This window comes from Mytilus galloprovincialis, chromosome 8, assembly GCF_965363235.1.
Source record: "Mytilus galloprovincialis chromosome 8, xbMytGall1.hap1.1, whole genome shotgun sequence".
In the NCBI taxonomy this organism is placed as follows: Eukaryota; Metazoa; Mollusca; class Bivalvia; order Mytilida; family Mytilidae; genus Mytilus; species Mytilus galloprovincialis.
The window spans coordinates 93,214,321-93,237,361 of record NC_134845.1 but is presented as its reverse complement, the minus strand read 5'-3'; the positions used below and the strand labels follow the sequence as shown (position 1 = coordinate 93,237,361).

The 23,041-nt window shown below is 31.8% G+C and overlaps 2 protein-coding genes across 4 annotated transcripts in view; one reads left to right on the top strand and one right to left on the bottom strand.

Moving 5' to 3' along the window:
* Window positions 1–3,069: 3,069 nt before the first annotated feature.
* On the top strand, window positions 3,070–7,672 carry LOC143043689 (heat shock 70 kDa protein 12A-like). Its single transcript, XM_076215876.1, has 4 exons — window positions 3,070–3,384; window positions 3,894–4,112; window positions 4,657–4,813; window positions 6,498–7,672. Exons 1-4 carry the CDS (start codon window positions 3,181–3,183, stop codon window positions 7,550–7,552), a joined length of 1,635 nt encoding a protein of 544 aa, XP_076071991.1. The 5' UTR covers window positions 3,070–3,180; the 3' UTR covers window positions 7,553–7,672.
* A 4,412-nt stretch (window positions 7,673–12,084) lies between these two features.
* LOC143042846 (uncharacterized) overlaps window positions 12,085–23,041 on the bottom strand; it is a 254,720-nt gene continuing 243,763 nt past the window's right edge. For all 3 annotated transcript variants that reach the window (XM_076215322.1, XM_076215325.1, XM_076215324.1), the window contains exons 10-18: window positions 22,332–22,454; window positions 20,568–20,630; window positions 19,797–19,906; window positions 19,165–19,231; window positions 18,380–18,766; window positions 16,383–16,786; window positions 14,385–14,530; window positions 13,475–13,539; window positions 12,085–12,810 (exon numbers count right to left, since the gene is read on the bottom strand). In XM_076215322.1, the coding sequence (XP_076071437.1) occupies window positions 12,109–12,810; window positions 13,475–13,539; window positions 14,385–14,530; window positions 16,383–16,786; window positions 18,380–18,766; window positions 19,165–19,231; window positions 19,797–19,906; window positions 20,568–20,630; window positions 22,332–22,454 (2,067 nt within the window). In that variant the 3' untranslated portion in view covers window positions 12,085–12,108. The remainder of the gene's footprint in view (window positions 12,811–13,474; window positions 13,540–14,384; window positions 14,531–16,382; window positions 16,787–18,379; window positions 18,767–19,164; window positions 19,232–19,796; window positions 19,907–20,567; window positions 20,631–22,331; window positions 22,455–23,041) is intronic.

Genomic DNA, 23,041 nt, shown 5'->3' with positions numbered 1-23,041 from the left:
TTTTTCATTTGTAAAGGTCATCACTCTAGGACAGTACAAGAGTTGCATCCTTGATCCTTAACACTCAATCGATAAACAGATTGGACATTGTAAACCAACTATCAACTTAAATAACCATATGTCATGAAGTAATATATACTGAGTGCCAATGAAAACGCAACACTTGGTTTTTCAAAAATAAAATTTATATTAAAAATAATCTGTCAAAATAAATTGTTCTTAAAAATTAACAATAGATCGGTATCAAACAAAAATGTTCATCCCGGACGTTTAATGTGATCCCGAGGAATGTTTTTCTACTTGTCCCGTAAAGTTTAGTTTAGTTTATTAGAGAAAACTCAGCCGCAGAAGACTGCGTAACAGGAGCATATTTATATACACAATATTAATTACAACATAGTTCATTATACAAACAGAATACATTTTAAAATTATACATCTTCAGAAATAAGTTTGTGTTTATTACAGTTTTAAATTAAACAAGCATCTTTTCTACCTTTTGAATAAAAATTGACAGCTTAGACAGCACATTACTATTACTATATTTAAGCATGCCAAGTACTTTTTTTTCATTTGGATATTTTAAATAATATGGAGGTATGAACTTCCCCCTTAAATCCTTAACTTCACAGTTGGTACATTTACATATATAGTGGTATACATCTCCAAGACCAGCTTTACAGAGTGGACAAATCCTATCATTTCGTGGTACATTTCTCCATCTTCCTGTTTCGATGGGAAACTTACTAAAGTAAACTCAAGCTGACTTTATTATATTGGTGGTGGTTTTCATCGTCTAAACCATGTCAAATTGGATGCAAAATTTGCCCGATCGGACTAAAATCCGGCGAAAAGCATGACGGTTTTTGGTACATAATGAATGATTTTTGGTTTACCGAATTCAATGTTTACACCAGACGGCAGTTTAAATGTCACTAAGGAAAGACTGTGGTGCTCTTTAACAATTTCAGCGCAAATGGTGCTTTACTGTAATTGCTCCAAAGGTTCTACCGTGACCACCATTGAACTCTCGTGGCCTTTGGACAGACATCGGATATGCTAAAGACCAAATGTATCGGGTTTGCTGAGCGTTTACTGTAAACCAACTTATTTTGCGGATACTTTATTTCGCGTTTAGTCCTCACTAACTCATTTCGTGCGATTTATTTTCGTGATTCTCACTTTGTTCGATGTAGTTAAATGAAAAGAGATCCAAGTTTTACATTTTCGCGACGATTTATATTCGCGATATATTTCTACTCGCGAAAGTCGCGGAAATAAATCGCTCGCAAAATAAGTTGGTTTACAGTATTGCTTTTGTTTACCCCGGGATGTGGCTCATCATTAAATGATCGATTTTGGTTGAATTTGTGGATGACTTGGATTATTGTAGAGGCTACAACTTCAGTCTTCTCGTGTTGTATGCTGCGAAAGGCTTCATTGGATCATGCCCAAAACTGCATGTCGCTGGTTGTCAGAAAGTCCTGGCATTTACTCAGATGTTTATTTCAGTTTTTTAACAATAAGGGCGGGAAAATTCATGACATTGGCCAAGCTTTAAATGACAAAATCGAGAAAATGGAGCGTATGTTGGAAAGCTGTGAATTTGGTTTATGTCCGTTTAAAATAACTCTTACTTCGCATTTGTTCCAAAAATCACGCAACCGTAAAGCTGTCGTCAATTGTCTTAAAAGATTGTCTTAAAAGTTATTTTCAACCAACTACACAAAGTCTAATATAAATAAAATTAAAATTAAAATGTCAATTGTTCTTGAACAATTGAGAGGTCTTTCCTTTTGTAATGTAACATACATGTTCCAATAGACTAAACAGGGGTTATGCCCCTTACAGAAAAGTCAAATCTCTTCGGTCAAACGTAAAAAAAGTTGCGCCTTATCCACCTCAACGTTTTTCACTATTTACTACTTCTGTAAGTACAATCGTTTTTGAGATATCGACTAAAAAGTTGTAAGGTCAAAGGTCAAGGTTAATCTTTAAAAGCTTAAAAACACACTAAACATCCTTTAAATAAGGTGAAAAACACAATTCGCTATATGGGACATGACCTTGACATTTGAACTTTAGATTTTTGTCAAGGTCATTAGTCCCCAATGTCATTGCTGAAGACCACATGGGTCTAGGACCTTCGGTTATATAGTAAAAGCTGATTTTGCCTTTTCAGAAACCTAAAACAAGAGTTATGCCCCTTACAGAAAGGTCAAATCTCTTCGGTCCAAACGTAACAAAGTTGTGCATTAATGACCCAAACATTTTCCACTATACAACACTTCTGAAAGTGTTAAGGTTGCTGAGATTACCCCCTAACAAGGTGTTAGGTCAAAGGTCAAGGTCAACATACACATATGATCTTGAGGTATTTTTCAAAGTCACATGAATTGATGATGAATGGCAAAGATCCTAGGTGTCTTCGACTAACGGTTTTTGAGTTTTGGTGGCCAACCGACACCGGTTCATTTTAATAGGGGCATAACCCTACCAATGAGTCGTTGAATCTTTTCGATCCAAATGTATTGAAGAACCAGGGTCTGGTCCTGAACAAATTTCACCCTTCATTTTTTTCTACCTATTATGGTTACGGTGTTGGAATGATAACAAGGTTTTTGGGTTTCGGAGGGATTACTCCGAACCGACAAAATATTTCGACTCACAGGGTGAGTTGCGGATAGGTATTCATGACACCGATACAAAGTGTGAACATGAAAGCGACACGTCTTACGGTTAACGCGGATAACTTCGTCAAAGTTTGGCGGAAAAAGAATAAAACAGAAGAAATACAGTAAGGTCTTTCCCTTTTGAAAAAGGAAAGACCTTAATTATAAGATTTTTTTGGAAAAACAAGAGTGTTGCGTTTTCATTGGCACTGGGTATAATATTAACAATTTGACCTTTAACTGGGTTAACAAAATCACGCTACACAGTTAGTAAGGCAAACCATTTTAAAATTCCTTTTTAACAATTTTATCATTACAAATATGTTAAATTGTTTTAATTCAATATATCACCTAATGTAATTCTAATTTGTTTGTTTTTTATAATTAACAGTTCGTTATACCGTGAGGTCATTGTTGAAAACCCGAAATTATTTGTGGTGGCTATAGATTTTGGTACAACTTATTCAGGGTACGCTTTTTCAGCAAAGAGTACGCCAACCAATATTTACATGTGCAGTTGGCAAAATAGTACTTTGTTGTCGTCTAAAGCTCCAACATCCGTTCTTCTCGACAAAGAAAATAAGTTTGTGGATTTTGGATACAAGGCAGAAGCAAAATATTTTGAATGGCTTGAAACAATGGATTACGAGGAAACAGACCCCAAGGATGTGTTTCATTATTTTAATAGATTTAAAATGGTGTTACATCAACAGGTAACCTTGTTAGTGTATGGGATATTTGATAATTTTTATTCAAACTCGACTAAAGACATAATAGAGAGCGATGTTAAGAAAAAAATATATAACAAAACAAAATTACAAACACAAGCTCAAGTTAAAAAAACATTAAAATAAATAAAACGAAAATAATTTAGATTTGCAAACATATAAGTCGCAAAAAACAACGGAAAACAAGGAAAAGACGGACAAGTATCAAAATTCATTCATAAAAAAAATAATTGTACAACACGAAACCCATCACAACCCCCACAACACTCAAATCCCTCTGAAGGAAAATCAGTTCCTGATCCACATAAGGTTTTCGTTGTGTTTCTCGTATGTTGATAGCACAAAATATGTGATAAGTCTCATCTGATGTGGTAAAAATTACAGAAAAGGGGACGAAATATTAGGTTACAATTTGCATTCTAAGATAAAAAAAAAAAAGATATTATTTTCTTTTGAGCTTCCAAATTTGTAAAGGTTAATAAACTTTTCTTCAGAAAATAAATTCAAATACGACGATCAAAGATCAGAACGGAGTACAAGTCAGGGCACTGGATATTTTTTCACTTGCAATAAAATACCTAAAAGAGCACGCAATAGGCTCTTTGTTCAAGTCACTAACTAATGTGGAAACAAAAGACATACACTACGTGCTAACTGTTCCAGCCATATGGGACGATAAGGCAAAACTATTCATGAGAAAGGCTGCAGAAAAGGTGTGTATTACTCTTTATGTATATATTTCAACTTAAACCTTGGGAGGGCAATACTTCCCTGCTAACATAACAGAATTTTAATTCAAATAAAGGAGTATTATTGGAAAGAACTCTCATCAACTATGCTTAAAAATTCGTATGAGTAATTTTCTCTTTAAATCACGTGCTGAAATGTGTAAGACAGTTAAACTGAAAACAAGTCAGCATTATGTTTTTTTTGACAATTGCGATATTTCTCAAAATACGAGACGGTTTTTGGCGATCTTTGAAGTTTATACCAAAATTATGTCAAATTTGAGAATTTACCGAATGTGTCCCATTACATATATATTATGATATTTTGCCCAATCCTGGAATCGGATGGCGGTTGAAGACTACATGGTCGAGGACGCGTTTTCTGCTTATGAACACAATATTTCTCCTTTTGTAGTTTTGAACTATTCCCTCAATCGTTTTCTTTTAGTTTATATAATCAAAATGGTGCTACAAAACGTTATCATCGTTGAACTGTTTCCTATTTTTAATTCCGCAGTATTATATTTAGGCAGGAATAAAAGGATATGATTTGACAATAGCTTTGGAACCAGAAACAGCTTCCATCTATTGTCAGGAATTGCGGACAAACAGAGATGGCACGTCTAACAAAACCTTTTCCGAAACAATCAAGAAAGGCACTAAATATGTAGTGGTGGATCTCGGAGGTTTGTTGAAAATTATATCATTGTTCAAATTTCTATCAGTAATATTTCATGTTGATGCAAAAATGCGCTAAAAGTCAATAACTAGTATTTCATGTTTAATTCAACTGTGTCTATATTCTTTATCCAAATTAAGTAAAATTAAATATTACATCGTATAAAGCATTTGTTACATTCGCTGTTGTAATGTAATTAAGGCTAAAAGTTGATATTTCATCAAATATCCATACTGCTTGTGCAACCACATATTTGAGTCAAGCAAAGTATCTGTGAAATTAGTCGAAATAAAGGATATAAATATGTTTGTTTGAATAAGAAAACACATCGCCTGTCATATAAGTGAGAGGTTTACCTGCCTATAAAAGCAGGTTCAATTAACCATGCATTTTCTACATAAGAAAATGCCTATACCGGGTCAGAGATATGGCAGTTTTTATCAATTCGTTTAATGTGTTTGGACTGTGACATTACCATTCGATAAGGGTCATTCCGTTTTGATTTTTCATCCGTTTTTTTTGGTTTTGTTATTTTACTGTCTTCGGAACTAAAGCTACTTGAATCATTGTTTTTTTAATTAACGTCCAATTGTATAAGTGAGGCAAAAGATACCAAAAAGAAACTCATTAGTGGTAAATAAACTGACAACTGATTGACAAAATCGATAAACGATCAAAAGACAAACACTATTCAAAAACACATAGAAAAAGAAAACATTGAATGTCACGAAACTCATCGGGTGAACTCCGAAAAGGTACTGCTCCACATATAGTCGCATTGCTAGTGTAAGTACAAATCCGGTGCTAAGTTTAATAGAGTAGGTCATATTTGAAGAAAACAGAAAATGATAATTGTGGTTATTACATTATGAACTTATCCGTTAAGAAATTACGATATTTGGTAATATTTCATAAATGGATACCAGTATTGCAAATTTCAGTTTACTTGGGAAAGATCTTTATCAATGATGTGGAGCAGGGGATAGGAATGTTCTGTTTCCTTTCAAGATTTGATTTTTTTAGTATTTTATATTAATGAACATATAAAATTGAGAATGGAAATGGGGAATTTGTCAAAGAGACAAAAACCCGACCATAGAACAGACAACATCAGAAGGTCACCAACAGGTCTTCAATGCAGCGAGAAATTCCCGAACCCGAAGGCATCCTTCAGCTGGCCCCTAAACAAATATATATACTAGTTCAGTGATAATGAACGCCATACAAGACTCTAAATTGTACACAAGAAACTAAAATTAAAAATAATACAAGAGTAACAAAGGCTAGAGGCTCCTGACTTGGGACAGGCGCAAAAATGCAGCGGGGTTAAACACGTTTTTTGATATATCAACCCTCCCCTTGTACCTCTAGTCAATGTAGAAAGAAAAAAACACACAACAATACGCACAGTAAAATATGACTGTTTTAACTTCCAATCATCTTAAGACATACAAAACAGCTGCTGTAATCAAGAAACTATTACAGGGTTTTTATTCATGGAAGTATAACGTGATTGGATTCAAACTATATATTTGTGAATATAGAATTTCCTGTACAATACCAAATCTCACAATTTGGTTCATTCAGTAATTCTTCAAATGTAGAAATAATAAATTCTGAATTAACAGGAAAGTTTTTCGCTACTTTTTGTGTTTGTCACCACATTGTAAGATATATATGCATTTTCCTAGGCGGTACTGCTGATATTACAGTGCATGAATGTCTACTAGATGGTTCCTTAGTGGAAGTTCTACCACCAAGTGGGGGAGACTGGGGTGGAACAGCAGTTGACCAGGCATACATAGATCTTCTCCATTGTGTGTTCACGAAGGTAGTTGTTGAAGAATTTCAATCGGATGAATTGGAGGACTACACCAATGTGTTGTTTCAATTTGAAGTTAAAAAGCGTTCAGTTACGTCAGAATTGAGTACTGATATAGTAATTACTTTACCCATATCTTTGGTTAAGATATCAAAAAAGTACTGTGAATCGGTGCAGTCTGCAATTATGCAGTCGGCTTACAAAGATTTAATTTCTTTTACTGCACCTCAGAAACTTTATGTCAAACCTGAAGTATTTCGAAAACTTTTTAAACCAACTATAGATGCCCTAATCTGTCATGTAGACAAACTCCTAAAGTATCCAATTCTCTCTGATCTACTTCATATTATAATGGTAGGTGGATTTTCCGAATGTGAGCTGGTCCAAACTGCAATGAGGACAAACTTTCCAAATAGGAAAATCATTATTCCTGACGAGGCTGGATTGGCAGTTTTAAAAGGAGCGGTACTATTTGGACATCAACCAAATAAAATTAGTAAACGTATATTGAGGAAGACATACGGAATTCAAACTTGGACAGAATGGGATCCAGAGCTTCATCCAAAGAGCAAAAGGGAAGGAATTGATGGAGTTTATCGTTGTAAAGACATATTCCATAAATTTGCTGAGAAAGGTGAAAAAGTCGATGAAGGACATTCTCATAGACAAATATTTAAGGTGTTATATCCTGAAAAAAGAACCATAGAGCGTACAATTTACATATCAGATGACACAAATCCTATATATGTTACTGATCTTAGTTGCCAACGCCTTGGGAACCTCATTATCCCCATACCTCCACTCAAAAAAGGAGAAACTCTTGAAATTGAAGAAACATTAATGTTCGGTGGAACTGAACTTCTATTCAGAGCAAAGAATCTGAAAACAGGCGAAATATATGAAAATCAGTTTGAACTATTTTAGAAATAAAACACATATGTGATTGTTAGTAATAACACATGCAGGAGGTGTTTACCGAAAATGTTTCCTGTGCCAGTGTTTAATTTCTCAAATTGTAATCATCAAATAAACTCATCAAAGTTACCTAGATTGAATTTTTGTATTTGCGCCAGACACGCATTTCGTCTACGTCTTTTATAAAGAGACGATTGAATAAAAAGAAGTTGAAATGCTAAATAAAGTACGAAGTTGAAGAGCATTGAGTACCAAAAATTCCTAAAGATTTGCCAAATACAGTTATTCATGAGAAACCCTTATATAAGTATTTCAATAATTTTAAGTTTGGTAAACATTTAATTTTTAATTATGATCAAATCAATGATAAATCGTTTCAACACAGTCAGTGTTCTCCCCAGAATTTTTAAATAACACCATGAAAATTAACAAAGCACTGTTTTCTAAAAACAATATAGCACCATGGCCCCTATATATTCTATACACCTGGAAAAAAGTATTGCAACACTACCATTGAAAACAATGTAAAATGACATGATTTTATCATTGTTTAAAATTTGCATAATAAGTTTCACCAAATACTTTAAATCCATTTATGGTTTAAACATTAAGTTTGTGTTATTAACTTACATTTCAGGCAAAAATAAGACTAGAGAGACGCATCATTTGAGCTGTACTGCCAAAAGTTATTTAATGAATGGCTGTTATCTATTTTGAATTTATTGAACCATAAAACTAATTTTTGACTCTTCACATTGAATAATCCGCGAAGCGGATTATGTAAAATGTGAAGGGTCAAAAATTAGTTTTATGGTTCAATAAAATCAAAATAAATTATTGCCATTCATTATAAATAAATTTCTATCAAAACTAAGGCTCAAAGAACTTTCTATATTATTTATATTAACAATATCAACGTACACACATGTTGGCGTATGAATACACAACGTCAAAGTGGGCGTGTCGCCATCAAAATTGACAACATTGAAAATAAAACTAATAATTTTAACCAATCAGAAGACAGTAAAAACAGAAAATTTATTTATTCAAGCTTTTTCTTGTCTTCTATACTGACATTTAATAAATGTAACTTTTAAAGCAAACTAAACATTTGATACAGAAAGTTCTGAATGATTTTAAAGCTACAAACAAAATCTGTATTTTTTGCAGAATTAATGTTTTGGAAAAATTAGTTCTCTAAAATTTGCATTTTTGTGTGAAAAGCTCGAAAAACTATTTCCGTGCAGCTCTTATGTCATATCCATGTAGTATTAATATTGAAAGAAAAGTAAGTAATTTCTATGAATTTCAATTTTAAAACATAAACAGGTTAACAGTATTTCGTAAAATCCAAATGATACACATTCTAAAATCATGTCATTTAACATTGTTTTCAATGGAAGTGTTGTAATACTTTTTTCCAGGTGTATATAATACTAGATGTGTCAAAGCAACACGAATGACCCCGTCCCAAAAAGTTGAAAAATCTGCAATTTCAATATAAACACATGTGGACACAAACATGATGTTAGTCTCACATCTGGAGGCATATAGAAAAATAATCGGTATAACTGTGATTTTCAATAATTTATCAAAGTCCAAAGCCTGTAATTTCAGCAAAAATTAGCGGAGCGGAATGAAACTTAAAATTGACCTGTAATTCATCATGGTTAACTCGCATCCCAAAAATCCTTTAACATCTTAAACAAGTAATGCAAATATTCTCCAAGTCAATGAAACATGACTGAGTCACATGGCTAAACAATCTCCAATCAACATTGGCCTACCACTGATGGTTCCCCTTTAAATGACCTAATCACAAACTAATACATGATAACTAAGAAAAATTATCAAAGTCAATAAACCATGACTAAGGGGCCGGAGCTAAATTATCTCCATTGAAATGAGATGTGCCAATGATTATACAACTGCATACCAAATATCATTGACCTACCAGAGTACCACTTGAGGTTCCCCATTAACTGACCTAATCTCAAACTAATACATGTATTAAAAATAAGAAGAATTTTCAAAGTCAATAGACCATGACTAAGGGGGTGGAGACAAATCATCTCCAGGGAAATAAGATATGCCAATGCTTATACAACTGCATACCAAATATCATTGACCTACCATTTGTGGTTCACTATAAATTGACCTAATCACAAACTAATACATGTAAAAGGTAAAATAAGCAAAAGTTTCAAAGTCAATAGACCATGACTAAGGGGGCGGAGACAAATCATCTCCAGGGAAATAAGATATGCCAATGCTTATATAACTGCATACAAAATATCATTGACCTACCACTTGTGTTTCCCCATAAACTGACCTAATCACAAACTAATACATGTATATAGAATAATTAAAAGTTTCTCAAGTCAATAGACCATGACAGAGGGGGCAGGGCAAAAAAATTTCCATGGAAATGAGATGCGCCAATACATATGCAACTGCATACCAAATGTGATTGACCTACCACTTGTGGTTCACCATAAACTAGACCTAATCACAAACTAATACATTGTTGACGCCGTCGCTGCATACCTAGGTCTCTTTTTTGACTCCGTCAAGGGGAGACAAAAAGTCTGTATAACTGTGATTTTCAACAATTTCTTAAAGTCCAAAGCCCGCATTTTCGGCAATAATTAGTGGAGCAGAAAGAAACTTAAACTTGATCTGTAACTCATCATGGTTAACTCACATACCAAAAATCAGCCCAATATCTGAAGGTGTTTAGAAAAAAAGTCTGTATAACTGATTTTCGACAATTTCTCAAAGTCCAAAGCCTGTAATTTTGGCAAAAATTAGTGGAGCGGAGCGAAACTTACACTTGATCTGTAACTCATTATGGTTAACTCACAAACCAAAAATTAGTCTAATATCTGAAGGCGTTTAGAAAAAACTCTGTACGATGGTTTGTTGTGAAATGACGGAATTACGGAATTTCGCAATTTCGGAATTACAGAATTTCGGACAAGGATAAAACTATATGGCACTGACAACTTTGTTGCGGAGCCATACAAATCATCTAAGTTGAAGATATCACCATGGTAGAAAATACATCACCAGGGTACCATGGTACCTTATGGCCTTGGAGAAAACACTGCACAGAAATGCCGACTACTGGGCTGGTGATACCCTTTAGGGATAAAAACTCCACCAGCAGTGGCCTCGACCCAGTGGTTGTAAATAAATTCATCACAGATACCAGATCCTATTTCTCATTTTGAATGATCTCATACTATGAAAGTACTTCATTGGGTACCAATTTTTGAGGTTTTTGTGGATAGCGTTAACCTCTAATATAGTGTCCAATGAAATATAACACATGATTGACAATGAGACAACTATCCACCAAAGTTCAAAGAAGTGGAAGTACACAATTATAGGCAACGGTACAGCCTTCAACAATGAAAAAACTCAGACCATATGGTCAGCTATAAAAGGCCCCTACATTAAAAATATGAAACAAATCAATTGAAAAAAAACTTACAGCCTTATCTATAACAAAACATTTACGAAAAACAAATATGACAGACATGAACTAATGCTAACCACTGAAGTACGGGCTTCTGACTTAGGAGAGGCAGGTAAAGAATTTTGTGGAGTTAAACATGTTTTTGAAATTTTAATCCTAATCCTAACTTGGACCAGTGGTGTAACAGCTCAAAAAAAGATTAAACTAAAACGAGTTGCACAAAGTCTTAACTCCTCAGATTGATGCAAAAAAAAACATCGAACAAGAACAAAGATATTAACTGGCATTATTTTCACAAATCTTTTTTCAAGATGGCTTCCAATTCTTCATTTGATTTTCTTTAGAAAAACAAAAATCCACAAATTAAAGGACCCACAAACATGTAACTTTTGTTCAAACTACGAAAATTGTTACATAAATTAAAGTATTGTCACAGAATTTCAAAATGAGCCAAAAATCTGATGGAGCCATAATTCAAAGCAATGTTACTAAATAAAAATTCCATATACATTCCGTCTCATTGACCTATACCCCACATCTACTTTCATTAAAACAAATCCGTATACTTGAAATTAATATAACCAGATTAATTCTCATTAACTTATTAGTTCTGTCAATGTGCTCTAACTTTTTAATAAGTGATGCTCCTTAATCTTTGGATTTTCAAAATTGTTTAGTCTCAAGCATCACCGAAGAAACATTCATTTTTAAAAAGGGCATCTGATGCAGATAAATAAGGACTACTAATGTTATCAATTAGTTTCCTGTGTATAATTCCGAGTTTAGTATGACGTCCGTTTTCACTGTACTAGTATACATATTTTTTAAGGGGCCAGCTGAAGGACACTTACAGGTGCGGGAGTTACCCGCTACATTAAAGACCCATTGGTGGCCTTCGGCTGCTGTCTGCTCTATGTTTGGGTTGTTGTCTCTTTGACAAATTCCCCATTTCCTTTCTCAATTTTAACATTATTATGCAGAAATACAGTAATTATGTTTTGGCATGCTTTTAAAGGCTTTGGAATTGAAATAATATTCTGATATGAACATATTCTCTGCATTTAAATAATAAATTTAATTTTTGCTAATTCTTCAGTTTTTGAAATTGTTCCTGAACACTTTTATGCAGCCTTTGCCAGTCAGTCAATATATCACTTGTGCTAATTGGTCTTGAATTTTGTTTAAAGTAGTGAAAATTATCTTCCATATTATGATTTTCTGACAATGGTTTTAGCTGTATCTCAGTACTTATTGTCTCTTTAATAACAGAACACAAAGTCACTTGTGAACTTTCACTTTTGATACTAGAAATTGAAGTTAATTTTTCATTTATATGATTTTTCTGTCCTCCTGACGATTTGATTGGATGAGAATTGCCTTTCTGTCCTCCAGATAATTTTATAGGATAAGAATTGGCTTTCTGTCCTCCTGACAATTTGATTGCATAATAATTGTCTTTCTGTCCTCCAGATGACTTGATTGGATAAGAATTGTCTTTCTGTCCTCCTGACGATTTGATTGGACAAGAATGGTGAATCTGTCCTCCTGACAATTTGATTGGATAAGAATTGTCTTTCTGTCCTCCTGACGATTTGATTGGATAAGGATTGTCTTTCATTTCTACTGATGATTTGATTGGATAAGAATTGCCAACAAGTTTATCACAGTCATCTTTGTTATCACAGTCAGTACCACTGGTTAAATACATAGTTGGAGTCTGTCTGGTGGCTGTGGCTGGTTTTACACAAGTCTTCATCTTAATACGTTTTGTATTCCTCTTGGGTTGCTTAAAATATAAAAAGAGTCTCCATATTTATTAAATTAAGTTGAATAAAAACATACTAAAGGAATAATATTGATTGCATAAAAATATTGAGAAAAATAATGATTTGAGTTTGAATTAATTTTTAGGCACTGTAGTCTAACAAAGCATATTCAAGCAACTGCAGTCCTCCATACAGCATAAGATTTATTCTCACACTTCTGTGAAATTGTTTTGCCTATAAATATGAACAATATGAAAATTTGTTTTATGTTTCTGGTAATATTGTTTTAAGAATTCAATGCTTTTTTTTGAGAATTCATTGGGGTGTAAGTACATTTTGTATGAAGCGCTTCATGTTAAAAATGTATGCACACTCAATGCTTTTACAACCTTTAATATGAAATTACCAAAATAAGCATTCAATACTTTTAATTACATTTTTTCGCTATAATGAAAACATGATTATTATCTTGTTTTTCTTTTATTTACCTGTGTACTTAATCAAGTTAATTGTGAACATGTGTGTCATCATGTATGTTACAATTCATGCAATTTGTTTTGAAATAAAGAATGACCGAGATTGATGTTAACCAATCAAAATAACATATAATAATGAAACATACATCTAATGTAATTATTCTTATTATAATATATATATGATAAAAAATATATTTCATAAACATACCTTTTTCTTTTTGACTGTGAGAGATTGTTTAAACTTACTCAGTTTTTGAAGTCTGAGTGGAACCTCTGAAAAGTATAAGAATGGTCAAGATACAGAAATTAAGCACATTTCATAATGGTGACTAATTTAAGAATAGAAATATGGTCACCCTTGGTCTTCTTTCAAGTGGCAGTTAATCCTTGGTAAATTAGGGCTTCCATTTCGCTCTAGGGGCATTCAAGAATCAATGTCACAAAAAAGCTTACGACTAAGTTTGATCTAAAGTATACTGATTTGTTCATGACTTAAGACCAATCTTAGTCGTACATTTTTTTGTGAAACCAACTCCAAGTTCTCAGCCATGTCTGGTAAGAATGGGAATATTATATCCTACACTCTTTGCACATTAACAATCCTTGCCATATTTGTAGATTATATCATAAAATCAACTTTTCCAGTTTTTGAAACCAAAATTTCCTATTGAATTCCTTTTTTTTCAATTAATCTAGTCTTCAATCAGTCTGACTAAATAAAATCAAACCTCTCACTTACTATCATTTATTTTTATGTCACATGTGGGAGCTCCCATACGACATATCTGAAAATCTGGAGCACTGAGAGATTTTATTTTTTAATCAGACTGGTCTTCATGATAAATTTTCTGTGTCATTTGGTCTTTGAGGAGGGTTGTCTCATTGGCAATCATACCACATCATTTTTTTTTATATTTGCAGCTACAAGTCCAACACGAACTTTTTCGAAAAAAATATAAGTTGGAAATTCTTAGTCCTAATAGAAATTTAACATGGCTTGGCTATTTGACAAGTGAGGTCAAGCACGAAGACCGTCATTCAGTAAATCAATTCCACAGTACATGCAGGAAATAAAAATCTCCCTGATAACAACCTGGCTTGTTTCTTTAAGATCTTACCGGCAACAACTGCTCCAGCCCAAAGACATTTTTTAAAACGACAATGTGGGCATATTTCTTTACGGAAATAAATGGTACAGTTGGACTGTTCTTCACACTTGAGGATTGATCTGTACTGTACAGTAGCAACTATGAAAGTACGACAACTACAATAAAAAAATTACAAAAAAATATCTCAATCTTTAAAAAAAAATGAAATAAAAATTACTGTTTTGGGACAAAAGAATTTGTATAATTTTCTCTTGTAAATGATGTACTACTTTAATTATTCGTGTGTGTTAGATTAAATTAAACAACTTCTTGTTTATTTGTGTATAACATCCTCTATGATAAATTTGAAAACAACATTTAGGAAACTAAGCAAACATCATTATACATCAACACATGAGTAAATTATTCAAAATCTTCAATAATTGACAATTAATTTTATTAAGTATAAACAAGACTAACACTGTGTTTCGACCTGCGTCTTTGCATATCATTTGATTGATTTTATTTTTCATTTTTGCTGTTTTGATGCCACTTTTATGCACCGCATTTAGGCTTTTTCGTGGGGGCCAGCTTTTATTGTCAGAGGAAGCCGAAGTTCCCTGAGAAAACCACTGACCTTCGATAGAAAAAATGCCAATCCTAGTCAATTAAGATTGGAGTGGAGTGCATATGGCAAGCCGTTTTTATATTTATTCAAATTTGAAGATATCATATTTATTTAACAAGATATCTTATTTATTTAACAAGATATCTTATTAAGTATTAAGATATCTTTAATTTTTATAAGATATCTTATTTAATTTGAAAGTAAATAAGATATCTCTATTAGTTTATAAGATATCTCTATTAGTTTATAAGATATCTCTATAAGTTAATAAGATATCTCTATTGATTAATAAGATATCTTATAAAGTATATAAGATATCTTACTTCTTTATAATGATATCTTTTAAATACATACTTTATAAAATATCTTATTAATTAATAGAGATATCTTATAAACTAATAGAGATATCTTATTAATTGATAGAGATATCTTATAAACTAATAGAGATATCTTTATAACCAATTAAATAAGATATCTCTATAAGTTAATAAGATATCTCTAAAAGTTTATAAGATATCTCTATTAGTTTATAAGATATCTCTATAAGTTAATGAGATATCTCTATAAGTTAATAAGATATCTCTAAAAGTTTATAAGATATCTCTATTAGTTTATAAGATATCTCTATTAGTTTATAAGATATCTCTATAAGTTAATAAGATATCTCTATTAATTAATAAGATATCTTATAAAGTATATAAGATATCTTACTTCTTTATAAAGATATCTTTTAAATACATACTTTATAAGATATCTTATTAATTAATAGAGATATCTTATTAATGAATAGAGAAATCTTATAAACTAATAGAGATATCTTATTAACTTATGGAGATATCTTATTAAGTAAATAAGATATCTCTATTATAAACTATATAAAAGATATCTTATATAGTTAATAAGATATCTTATAAATTAATAGAGATATCTTATATTTTAAATAAGATATCTTATATATTTAATAAGATATCTTTATAAACATTTTAATAAGATATCTTATTTAATATATAAGATATCTTATTTAATAAATCAGATATCTCAATTAATATATAAGATATCTCTAAAAGTTTATCAGATATCTTATTTAACTACATAAGATATCTCGAATTGAATAAATATAATAACGGCGTGCCATAAGTGCACCCTCACAAGCCGGTTTAAACACACATCCTCAGTGTTGACTGGCTAGTGATTACAGTAGTAACTACTTAGACCACTCAGCCACCAAGGTTCTTTGTCATTGATTGAGGTCATATAATGAATGTTCATGTATTATACTGATTATTTTCTTTCAATAAAGGCAATTCAACTTCAACCAAAATATGACCAATGTACAAACAGGAAGTGGCAGCATTAAACTACAGACAAACAGTAATAAATATTTTTTAATAAAAACCTACCTGTAGCACACCATAATACCAAAGTACATGCCAACAGACTGGTCTCCACACACAATACAGGGGCAAACTGACTGATGGTCACTTACAGCAGGTATACAGTTCAATTTTCTAGTACCCTTATATTCAAACTCTCCATTAATGTAATGTTTCACAAAAGACAGATATTTTTCTTGAATTTCACTTCCACTTAATTTATCTTTTAAAAATATTTCATCGTCACTTGATTTGTTCTTTTTTTCATCTTCACTTTCATTTGATTCCTCTTCATTTGAATAATTGTCTTTTCCTTCAACTTTGGCATTTAATTCAGTTGTATATTTTTTATTTCTTTGCAATTTATGTCTGATGCTAAGCTCATTAGGACATGATTGCAAATCAAAGTTGACCTTATTTTGTTCTACTTTCTGTAAACAAAAGGGTACATGAAATTTACAGTGATTAATATATACAATATTCTGTATTATGTTTTAATGAAATTAAGAGATAACTGTATTGTATTTGAAGCTTTAAGGACGTCCATTGGTAGTTTTACTGTTGCAAATTTAGTTTACCTGGCGACAAGTAGCGGAGACAGGTAAACAAGTATTTGCGACATTAAAACTACCGATGGACGTCCGCAAAGCTTCAAATACAATACAGTTATCTCTATTCTGATGCAAAACAAGTTCATAATTAAATTTCAATCATTATTTCAGTGTTAAATCTTCATTTAGGAAAATTCCGCGAAAAGATGTTATCTTCTTTGGTCCCAACACTAGGTGACTTCATAGGTATGCTTCCTGCGTCAAACATAAACACCAGGCGTTTTCTGCTTCTGTTGCTTCAAAATGTAATAAAATTTGGTAAAAAGAAGATTTTAGGTGCAATATGTGAGATTTTTGGCTTATTATTGTAGAAATTACATGTCAATACATTCAGCAATTCAAAATGTTGGCTTCCTTAGTTACAGAAAAGGAGATAGAGAATTTTACGCTAACTGTCATCAAATCAGAACCATTGATACAAAATAATTGCATTAGAATTGAGCTTCTTCGTTGTTAACAAGGCTTTAATATTGATTGAAGAAAACATGTTGTGATGATGCTTTATTGACATTAGGTTGTATACAAATAGATAAAGTGGTTTTAAATACAGTTTGTGATTAAAAAATGAATATGCTTTGCAAACACATTTTGTTTATTGAGTGTAGTTATTTGAAATTCTAATGCAACAACGTTTGTAACGTTCATTTTGATTGGATAACGTCACTTTCTTACATGGCATCAATTGACAATTGATGCTATGGGACGTACGCGCAAGCGCAGACGGCATATGACAGATTTTAAATACATGTTTTAACGTTGTTTTCTGTCAGTTTCATTAGAATGGAGATAACAATATTGTATTTTAAGCTCCGACGGCATCAATTGGGAATTTGATGGTAGCAAATACCCGTTTACTGTCTCCGCTAACGCGTCGCCAGTAAACTTAATTTGCGACCATCAAATCCCCAATTGATGCCGTCGGAGCTTAAAATACAATACAGTTATCTCCTAATTGGAGAGAACAGGTGTATATAGATACCTGATCTCTGAAGCTGTTATTTATAGCAAATGTCCTTATCTCTCTTTAAGTTATACTGTCATAATCAAAGAATAAATTTTACAGCAAAATGTCTTGTATTTGAGTGTGTAATTGGTAAAGGTTTGGTTAGCTTGCTTGCTTGCTCATTGAAAAAAAATCTCATTAACTGATCCGGGGGTATTGTGTTTTCTGGAATAGCCATTCTCTATGTTAGGTAAAATGCTATATTTTTATGCATTCTATCATTATTGATATAGATCATTATTTCCACAAAATAAATTACCAAAAGTAGAGGTGATGTCTGCTAGCAAGTTTAAGTCCGAGTTTACAAGATGCTTTAATTTCACATTGCAGTTAAAACGTTTTACTAACTAATAAAGAGTTATCACTCTTCAGTGTTGTCCACTGCCATATAATCTTGTATAATCACTTACCTTTTCAACCCCAGCTTGCTGTATAATTTTGATATTTGGGCTGCCTTTCAAACTTTCAACACATACAGAAAATATTCTTTCTGGACTATTTCTGCAATCTGAGGTAATCTGAACATTCTGAGAAGACCCCTCACCAGATCCTTTTGTCAGTAAACCATTCAAGGAATAAGACTTAGTAAAATTCTTTTGAAAAGATCCCTGTGTTGACTTATTAGCTGGTAAAATACTTTGTAGAGTTTTCCTGCTCTGTGTTCTGTTTCCAATACTTGTATTGTCTTTTAATAAACTTTTTAGTCCAACACTGGGATTAATTACTTTACATGGTTGAATGATTTCCAATTTTGACTGATTTGGTAAGGAGACATGTTTAAGGATTTCCATCTTTTTCTGAAGAAAAAATAAATTTCATTAAAATGTACATTGTTTGCTCAGAATTGATAAAAATAGTTTAAATCTGATCATTTCAAATTTAGCAGTTTACCTTAAATGCCTTTAATAGTATTTTTTTGATATAGAAATTGTCAAAGTTTCCAGCAAAAACACACAACGACTTAAAGATGCTGCATTCTCAATTCCATGATTAATGTCAAATACCTTTTTTACTTTTGGGGAATTTCCAAACAGACTTAAAGGCTTAGACAACCATAATTCTCAAGCCATTCCTTAAATTTCCTAGTAGGCCAAATAAAACTGTTATTTCACAGTGCATTTCTTTGAATCAATAAATCAAAATTTAAAAAAATCACCAGAGTTCCAGGACCAGTAAAATGATATAGAAATCATACCTCACTCACCTCCCTATTCATGTTATCATTTAGTTGTTCCTTTAAGTCTTGTGCTTGTATTGTTTGCCTAAATTCAAAAAATATATAAACATAATTCTAAATGTTTTGTTAATCATAGATTTAACTTATAGTATGTAATGCAATAAAAAGTATTAAAATCTTATGGATATTGATGCAATAAATAGTTAATCTTATGGATATTAATGTGATAAATAGTTTATCTTATGAATTAATGCGATAAATAATTAATCTTCTTGGAGATAATGCTATGGGTCTAAATTAGGGGAGATAATGCTATGGGTCTAAATTAGGGGAGATAATGCTATAAGTCTAAATAAGGGGAGATAATGCTATGGGTCTAAATAAGGGGAGATAATATTAAGAATAAAATGATCCCCATATCAAGAATATAAGATAACATATAAGAATAAGAGAAATGATAACATCTTATCAAATGTGATGACCTTTGAGTTAGTGTTATGTCCCTTATGTAGAAAATGATGCATTAAACCTGGTTTTATAGCTAGCTAAACCTTTCATTTGGGGTGACATCTCATCTTTCATAGTTTTCTGATACTTCTATAACACTGTTTAAAAATTAAAAAAAACAAATCTTGATTGTTAATAGTTACCAATCTCTCTGTAAAGTATAAAGTCCAATATATATGTAGATTTCCTTCGAAGGTAATAATCCCTTTTCTAAGTCTGCTTTAATTCTTTTCAGCAGGAATGGATGTAGAATCTAAATTTTCAAATAAAAGAAAACATTTTATTTTTTAAAGATAATTGATTGGTTGATGTTTAATGCCACATTCAGCACTTTGTTCTATTTCTTGTTATTTGTGGATGAAGCTGGAGTGCCTGATGGTACCACAAACCTATGGTAGGAAAACTGACAATTCTTGTCAAAATAAACTTGATTGGATTGGAGAGCAAACCACACCTAGCACCTGCAAGATTCTAACTCACAATCTCAGTGTTGACAGGGTAGTGATACAGTAGTTTGAAATTGACTACTTAGACTAAGCAGCCACCTAGACCCCCCCCTTTTTTTTTTTGTTAAATAAGATTGTTGAGATATTTTTCATTGAGGTTCATTTCAGACTCTGTTGACAGTTCACCAAGATATTTATCATTTAAGTATGAGGTACAGGAAATAACCCCAACCTTTTTATATCATAACTTTATCATAAATGAACTACAAGTTATTATAAGATTTTCCCCCTGTAGTTATAGTTAAACTCTGTAATTTGTTTGTTTAATTTTGGTATATAAATATAGCAATATTGTGCTTGAAAATGGCAAAGATTCTCCACAACCCTGTAAAAAAATGTTTTAATTGACTACAAGAAGAAATTCTTTTAAAATATAATAAATGACGAAACTTAATTATAATTACTTACATTGTGTAAACAACTGACAAGTTCTTTGTCACATAACTGATTAGCTGATCTGCAGATGGTATTCTGTAAAATAAAAACAAAACAAATCCAATTTGCACAATACTAACTGTACTTCACTGCATGGTACTGTTAATTAAGAGTTTTGAAAAATACTGTAAAATAACAAAATAAAAACTCATGTTTAAAATTCTTCATCTTTTATTTGTATTTGGCATTTCCAGAAATCACATTAAATAATCTCGTAATTGTGCAGACCTGCCAACTTTTGAAAATCCCCATGGGGGATTTAGTGCGCGACCAGATTTTTAAGGGTTACAGTTTTTGCAGCATTTCTGCGTGCACTGTTTTTTACTCTTAAATTAGTCTCATATCTCTTCTTTTTTCTTTTGGTATACTGATGATAAGCTTATAAGCCTTGATTTCTTTTATTTGCATGATTCTTGTACTTATTTTAAAATTGACAAAACAATTTAAGAAAAGAGAAAAATGACAATAAAAAATGAAGGATTTAAAATGAAGACCCCCCTTTCCCCCTCCAAAGACCTGCTTGTCTTTAGACCACGACTCAAAAGACATGAACCTATATGTCCTAAAGTTAGAAAAATAAATTCAGATTTTTATTAAGTCTGCCAGTTTTAATGAGAAAATGGATAAAATTTGAGTTATCTTTCTTTGTGTTCAGAGGTGCTCTTACCGGCGGAGGCTTATATACAGTAGAAGTGTATACAAAATGGCATCGATTTTAAATCAACAGACTCATGTCTGATTTCAAAAATTAAATGGATTTCAAGATAAACGATGTTTTCTTAAGAGTTCATTACACTGTTCTCATCTTTTAGTTAATATGATTTTGTCATGGAACTACGGTAAACGTTGCAAATTGTGCTTATATGATAAATTGGTTAAAAATCAAAGGCCGTCTGACTGAATTTCTGTTTACAAATATTAACTAATTTTGAGGATTGTTATGACCCATCAGGTAATCCGATTACTTGCAACAACAAAATATGACACCTGTTGTGACCGTTGATTAGCACAGGGTTAATATAAACTTGTCATAATATGTCCCCAGGTAAAATTATAGATTTTTAAAAGTTGATCAGAAAAACTTCAAAATGGGTAACCAATAATTTTTTCGGGTATATTTTGTGAAAATCGGGTTTTTGACTTGTTTTACGATCCCGATATAAGGATTCGGGTTGAGGGATGAAAATCGGGATGATACCGCGAAAATCGGGATAGTTGGCAGGTCTGATTGTGTCTCATGTAAAAATTTCTTAAAAGAAGAAAGATACCAAGGGAACATTCGAACATACAAGTCAAAAATAAATTGACAACGCAATGGTTAAAAAAGAAGAGCAACAAACGAGCAACAGTACAAAAAGCACAACATACAAAACTTAAGACTGAGTAATACAAGGTTAATTTACACAGCCTCTAAAAGTTCATTAAAAGTATAACAAACAAAAAGTAATTCAAAAAAATTAAATTTAGCTAAATTCAAAAATTCAATAAGAAAACTGTTTAGCTCCCATAGATATAACCCAATGAATGCACTTGCCAAGACGGAAAGGTGGTGTTCAAAAATTAATTTCTGGAACCATTAATTTGTTTTAATATTCAAAGAAGATAAATAAAATACAGATTTATTTATTTTTAACTATTAGTTCATCATTAATTCAATCCCCATTTATAAAATTAATCTTGTTTGGCTTGAAAGAGTAATGTGATCAAATAATTAAAAAATAAAAAATAAAATATTACATATGTGGAATCATGCAACAGGAAGTTCTGCAAGGCCAATAACTCCTGTAAGTCATTCTGTGTCTGGGTTCCAGTCAGTAACAGTTTATTGGAAGTCTTCATGCTCTGGATAATCTCTGAAATCTGAAAAAAAGATTAAAAGACATTCTTTTATCTGTTTCACCAACATTTACAATAAATTCATAAATTTGTGAGTGCATTAATACATTGATATTGCAATGTTTTAATTATGAACAAAAATTGTAAGATTTTACCTAGCATTTACAGAAATATTGCATACAAATAATGCCTTAAATCTCTTTAAAAATCAAATTTCTTTGAAAAATATTATTCTGCCTCAATTTTTTCAATACATTTTACTAAAAACATTGCAAAGTTTGCTGATTTTTTCCTAAAAAACACGATTTAATAAAGCAAAATGAACCAGATGCTCCGCAGGGCGTAGCTTTATACGACCGCAGAGGTTGAACCCTGAACGGTTGGGGCAAGTATGGACACAACATTCAAGCTGGATTCAGCTCTAAATTTGGATTGTGATTAAATAGTTGACACAGCATAGGTTTCTGACACAGAATGAATGTGTTCTAATGAACTTAAAATTTTTGTTTTCTCTTAGAGCAATTCACTATGCTGTTGAATATTAATCCTCTCAAAAAAATGTTTGAAGAAATTTTCTTTTTTATTTATGAAATTTCAAATGAGAAAAATTG

Coding starts and splice junctions, on each gene's coding strand:
- LOC143043689 (XM_076215876.1), top strand. CDS start 3,181: ATGTGCAGTTGGCAAAATAGTACTTTGTTGTCGTCTAAAGCTCCAACA. Junction 3,385..3,893: donor AAATGGTGTTACATCAACAG/GTAACCTTGTTA, acceptor ACTTTTCTTCAG/AAAATAAATTCAAATACGAC. Junction 4,814..6,497: donor TGTAGTGGTGGATCTCGGAG/GTTTGTTGAAAA, acceptor GCATTTTCCTAG/GCGGTACTGCTGATATTACA.